Source organism: Anguilla rostrata, chromosome 5 (assembly GCF_018555375.3).
Source record: "Anguilla rostrata isolate EN2019 chromosome 5, ASM1855537v3, whole genome shotgun sequence".
NCBI lineage: Eukaryota > Metazoa > Chordata > Actinopteri > Anguilliformes > Anguillidae > Anguilla > Anguilla rostrata.
The window spans coordinates 41,349,354-41,355,353 of NC_057937.1; the positions used below are offsets into that span (position 1 = coordinate 41,349,354).

General features: G+C 37.0%; 1 protein-coding gene across 1 annotated transcript; it reads right to left on the reverse strand.

Moving 5' to 3' along the window:
* Positions 1–2,847: 2,847 nt before the first annotated feature.
* fadd (Fas (tnfrsf6)-associated via death domain) lies at positions 2,848–5,247 on the reverse strand. Its single transcript, XM_064336256.1, has 2 exons — positions 4,510–5,247; positions 2,848–4,170 (listed from the first exon to the last, which is right to left on the reverse strand). Exons 1-2 carry the CDS (start codon positions 4,802–4,804, stop codon positions 3,893–3,895), a joined length of 573 nt encoding a protein of 190 aa, XP_064192326.1. The 5' UTR covers positions 4,805–5,247; the 3' UTR covers positions 2,848–3,892.
* Positions 5,248–6,000: the final 753 nt, after the last annotated feature.

Here is a 6,000-nt window from a genome sequence, read left to right on the forward strand (position 1 = left end):
CGGTATAAAAAGTGATATAGGAAAGAAAAAAAAGAAATAATCAAACATAGTATATTTACAAATTTACAGAGTACTATGAGAGCAGCATTGATTTGCTTTTAGCCATAGCTTCAGTTTATGTGTAAAAGCGCTTCAGTGGTAGCCTGATCTGATGTTTGTAGGTATAATGTTCCAAAAGTGGGATGATCTGACAGAAAAGGTGGATTGGCTAAATTTGCTTTTTCTGTATGGCACATCACAGACTTTCCTCTCTGTTGCTCGTGTGGTTCTTTCAGTGTATGATTTGTACTTTACAAACTGACTAAGTGGAGGAGGGGCCAAACCTTGAAGGATCTTAAAAGTAAGGCAGGCGTCATTGTATTTTATAAAATTGTCGAAGCTTAATAGATTATATTTTCTTATGTTGTCACAGTGATGGTGTGTTAGGTATTCTTAGGTCTAAGACTTTGAGTGTTTGTTTGAATAAAACCTCTATTGATTGTAGAGCAGTTATTTCGGCGTGTGTCCAGCATGTGTAAGGCAGTAAGAGATATGTGAGAAGATCCTGGAGTGCATATAAAGTGTAGCAGCACCAGTGGACAGACAATTACGAATGTGTCTGAAATTACATAGATTGAATTTGACTGTGTTGGCAACCTTTCTTATGTGTTTTATTTTAAATGAGAGGTTGGAGTCTAAAATGATACCCAATTATTTAAAATCAGATACATGTAAAAGTTTTTCCCCATCCACATAGGTTTCAGTCATTGTGAGCCTCTTAGAAAAGAACATACACACAGTTTTGCTGACATTTAAATGCAGACAATAGTGTTTCAACCAGTTTGAGATGTTGACCATAGCTTCTGAAGGGCAGACAGACGGTAAATCGTTAATATAAATAATAAATAAGAGAGGGCCTAAAATTGAGCCTTGTGGAACACCTATAAGAGGTATTACAATCTTCCTAAGCAGAGCTACCCTACACTAGGTTCACGACACACATTTAAAACAGAAGTGTATCAAAAACTGAGCTAGAATGATACATTCATGTGGCCTGCAAAGGTGGATATGTTTGCCCCCCAAATCCATACAGTAATTCCTGGAAGATTCAGATATATTGAAGAACATTATCAGCAAATGGCACGGTGTATATTTTATAAGTGGTAGGAAGTCAAATATATCTACATAACAAGTATTAGTAATAATTTACCAATGAAAAGAACTAAAGCAAGGTTCAGACATGATGAACTTCTAATTTGCGCAATACAAACATTGACAACAAACAACTTATAAAATATGTATAAAAGGCACAGTACAAGCCTGTGTCTTTAGACATGCATTTACTTTTGTGTATGTGTTTTCCTATTAATCATGCTGTCTACAGTGGGACTGGGATAAGGAGTTTGAGGAATGCATGGAATTTATCTGTCCAGAGGCCAGGCTTCTTCCAGAGTTTTACATACCATGCAGATTTTGGGCAGTGAAAGTGTCCAGTTTTGTTAAAGTCCACCAGCTCAGGCATCTTGGATGTTCAACACATTTGGATTTGTATTTGGAGACAAAGCTTTCATAAATGTGCCACAACTTTGAAATCACCTACCAATGGATTTCAGGACGAGTGAAAATATAAATTATTTTAGGTGCATTTTTGTCTTTTAGCTTTTAATCCACAGAGAGGACATGTTCAATGTACAACAATTGGCTATCTTAATTTGATGTTGCTTTTGCGGCCAATTTTTAAGTAAATATTCTGTCCTGTTTGATAGTAAATGGACTGTGATTTTGAGTGATCTGTATCTTTTTATTTGTATTGTCTTTTGGTTTTGACTGTATGGAATACAAAGAGACAAGCTCATTGATTTTTTCTATGTAAAAACAATAAGTATAAAAATTAATTTGTAACATGAAAAACACCATGCAAATGCTTGCACTGTAATTATGTTATATAAGGACAAATAGTGCTGAAGACAATTATAAAGTTTTCTTTTTTGCCCCAACAGTGGGTTTTATATGATTCTTTCAGTAGTGTACCATCTGAATCAAGAATGCAAAACAAGAAAATAAAAACAAGAATTGTGTCTTCAAAAGGGAAAAAACTACTATGACAAATGTCTATGTCTTCAGGGGCTATGACCTTAAGATACTATAAAGGAACAGGAAAATCCCATCCACCATGCACCACTGCTTTTCTAGTCCAAGACTGTAGTAGAATGATTAATGGACATATTGAATATTACCATGTGTAACAGAGAGAATACAGCTGACCCTCTGTAACACCATATCATCCATAGACCATACGGTGCTCAGTTTCATTAGCTTCTAGTAGGCTAACATAGCGTTTCCCAACCTTTTTCCTTCCGCGGCACACATTCCAAATTTACAGAATCTCATGGCACACCACTCTCAAAAGCATAAAAAATAAACACCCTGCAGCCCCCCTCCACACACGGACGCACGTAGGCCTAAATGTTCTTTTGGGGTTTTAATTAAGAGATATGCATTTTACGGCACACCAGTTGGGAAACGCTGGGCTAACCATTCCAAATATGGTGGAGCTTCCTTCTTCCTAATCACTGATTTCTTTTAAATCAAATAAAAAGCTACCCTTGGGTTTGTGTGTTCTTCATTTTGTTAAAATGCCTACAATAAAACAGCAATACTACATTACTGGTTCACATTGGCAAGCCCTTTTGGTAATGCCACCTATGACAAGGGTCTCTTCATTACTCTACAATCACTGAGTAATGATACACTGGGGGTGTCTGTTTTAGGTCCTTCCACTGGAGTGCACCAGACTGAAATTTTGGGCTGGAAATAGAGGATCGTTATCCGAAAAATTTAAACATGCACACACAGCACAAACACCACTTATATTTGTTTTGTTTTATTTCTTTCAAAACACACACCCACCTCTCACATGCTGTCATTCATTTCAGGGGCAAGGAATGGACATTGACTCATGTACAGAAGATTTTCATCCAAGCATTCTGCGAACACTATGATTGGCTCATATCATTGGCTCATATCAGTGCAATTTCCTTTTTCAATTATGCACCCAATTGTTTCAATTCAGCATAAATACTTGACAATAGCTCAATAGAGAAAACACAATGTATGAAAATAGTTACTGACTTTTCTATTATAACATGCATTTGAACCCAACGTTTCACCAAACAGAAAGAGGTGCACCTGATAAGAGCAATGCCTGTGACACACACGCGACTAAGGGTATTAATACAATTTAAAACTGTAACCAAAGCCAGTAACACAAATTGAAACTGGTGTATTCAATATCAACATCCCTTTATTTTTTAATTTCACAGAAAATTATGACATTCTATGGCACCCTATGTAAAGCAGCCACACTATATGTAGAGCAACCTGAGACATTACAGAGCCACTATGGTAATCAGATTCGAACCAGAGAATTACTCACATTAAGGATAATACATATAATGTGCGTGCAGTAGAGAAAATAAGATGTACAATGAGATATAGATAGAATGTTGTAGCATACTTTGTTGGCTATATTACAAAGTTAAGGCAAACCAACAAATGTGCCATTTATTCTACCTCTAGAAAAACAAATAACCTATTGGTTTTCAATATTTAGTGATTTTGAAAAAGCCTATTGGTTTTCCATATTTTGAAAAAGATCACCAGCGCCACCTAGAGGCTTTAAGAAACCGTGCAATTATTCAATAAAACTTACAAAGGCCTAAGCAATCGATACATAAGATATCGATACTTCGAAACCCCTTGAAGAGTAGAGCATGTAATGTTATTAACCTTAGGTTAGGCCTACTAAATGGCTTTAAAAATAAAGAAAATCTTGCTTGATTAACATAAACCTAAATATATTCTGTAATTTCATTGTCCAAGGAAACATTGGGGAAAGAAAATAACTCTGATGTCAATGTGGTTCCTCCGTGAGCTTTCTACTCAGCTGATCAGCGGTTAAGTTCAAATCGCAGGATCGAAGAGCTTTTATCAAATCGTCAACCTTTGCCTCTGCTCCCCGCATCTTCCGCCACTCCCTCAAAAGGGCAACTGTCTGCTCTTGTAGGTCGAAGGGGTGTTTTACTGATATGTGCTCCAGTTTGGGGTCTGTAATTCCTAGTTTTCGACCATACCTTCGCCAGTTCTTTCCCAGTTGTTCCGAAAGTACATCTGTCGCAATATCCAGTTTTGCTAGACCATAGAATAGAAATGGCGGGTCAGTTAGTTCATCGATAACTCACCGGTATTTTCTAATCATAGACAATAAGGAAATGGTGGCCACGTTTAGGGCCTAACTTACAAAATTAGAAAGATTCATAAAATTATTTTAAATTCAAATCATTAGAAATTTTCAATAATTCAATAACTCTAAACGGCCCGTGGCTTTCATATCAGAGCAGCCAAATGGCGGAGGCTACACGTAGCCTAGGCTACCTTACTATCGCTGGAAAAGACTTGACATATCTGTAGCCTGTCAGAAAAGTCATAAAGGCTACTCTTAAGATACGTTACATTAAAGTAGCTACTGACCTCGCTCATCGGGATGAAGTTGGACCTCCTGCGGGCCGGATCCATAAGTTTCAAAGTTGGATAATATTTCAAGGAGGTCGGCCCTCTTAATACTGTTTAACAGGGATCGGAGGAACTTCGTGTTGTCAGGCCCTATCTTGTTCATTTCCCGCAGGCATTGGAACAGTTGAATCCCGTTGTTGATCTTCTCGAGCCTCTTCTTTCCTATATCCGGGCACAAGAACTTAATTTGTTCAACATTCTCTGGGCTCAGATCTTCAGAAATCTGGAGCAACACAGGGGAAAACGTATCCATCTTCGCTGTATCCGTGGAACAAAGTTGCAATTTTAAAGAATCTTGGAATAAAAATATTTTCCCGTAACCCGATACTGTTAGACTTCAGACCAAATTTAACAGTTGTTTCACTTTCATTTTAAACCTGAAGTTCTTGTGTTCACACAGCCAAGGACTGCGGAAATGTTAGTTTGATATTCGAACTGACTGACTCGGTCTAACGAAATGGCTACAAATAAATTCTAATATGATACGAGCGCGTTTGAAATCGCTAGTCCTCCACAAAACGTGGAGTTTCATTTGAATCGAATATACGTTACTGTTTGCTTGCTTCCTATTAGCCTACTCTTCGTTCACTTCCTGATCACACAGCCTGTATTTTTTTTCTTTTTTTTTTTGCGTCAGCGATCGATTCTGGTAGAAACTTCACGTAGCAGTAGTGCAGGATTGTGGATGCGTAGCGAATGGGTCCTCAAAATCTTGGTAAAAAAGTGAATTAGCATATGTCAAGCGGTTAGGATATGTTATGTTTTCTACAGTGTCATTTACTCTAAGGGAACCGCCAACGATTACATATCGGGCTTATTTACATAAAAGAGAAAATCCTACAAAACAGTCGGTAGTTTTGGGTGGAACGTGAAAGAGAATGTGAGTGATATAGGGATATTAAATTGTAAATAGCCTATTGTCTTACTGTTGTGCTTCCAGTTCCAGCTATACCTTCATTGGTTGTAGCCACAACCAATGGAAAATTTCGAGCTGCATAAGCAAATAAGAGATGAATGGGGGCTTAATATAGCTTTTATGGTTTCTGCAAATATATACAGGTGAATCAAAAGATCCTAATTCAGGTATAGTGTCAACTGCTTTTGTCATCCTAGGGTTTGAAATCAATGTGGAAAAAAAGATTATCAAATGACTTGTAGCCTATTTAAAATTTTCAAGTGAAATGATGATTATCGTAATTGCCTTACAATGGGTTGGGCAATAGAGGACGTTCGACTTGAGAGTAATCTGTTATGACTTAAATTTTGTGTTAATGATTTTAGAGTCTTAAAATTTCATTAATAGATAGGACATTTTATTTAGAAATTCTTAAATCACTATTCTGCATCCAAATATTAAGACTAAGTGTTTGGATTGTATGGATGCCTGCTCATGTTGGAGTCAGAGGGAATGAGGAATTTGATACAGTTGCTAAAAAGACATTGAAGACA

Bases quoted from the DNA above. Each gene is read 5' to 3' on its own strand.
- fadd (XM_064336256.1), bottom strand. From the start codon at position 4,804: ATGGATACGTTTTCCCCTGTGTTGCTCCAGATTTCTGAAGATCTGAGC. The intron at 4,171-4,509 runs GTCAGTAGCTAC...TCTATGGTCTAG, and splicing joins ACTTCATCCCGATGAGCGAG to CAAAACTGGATATTGCGACA.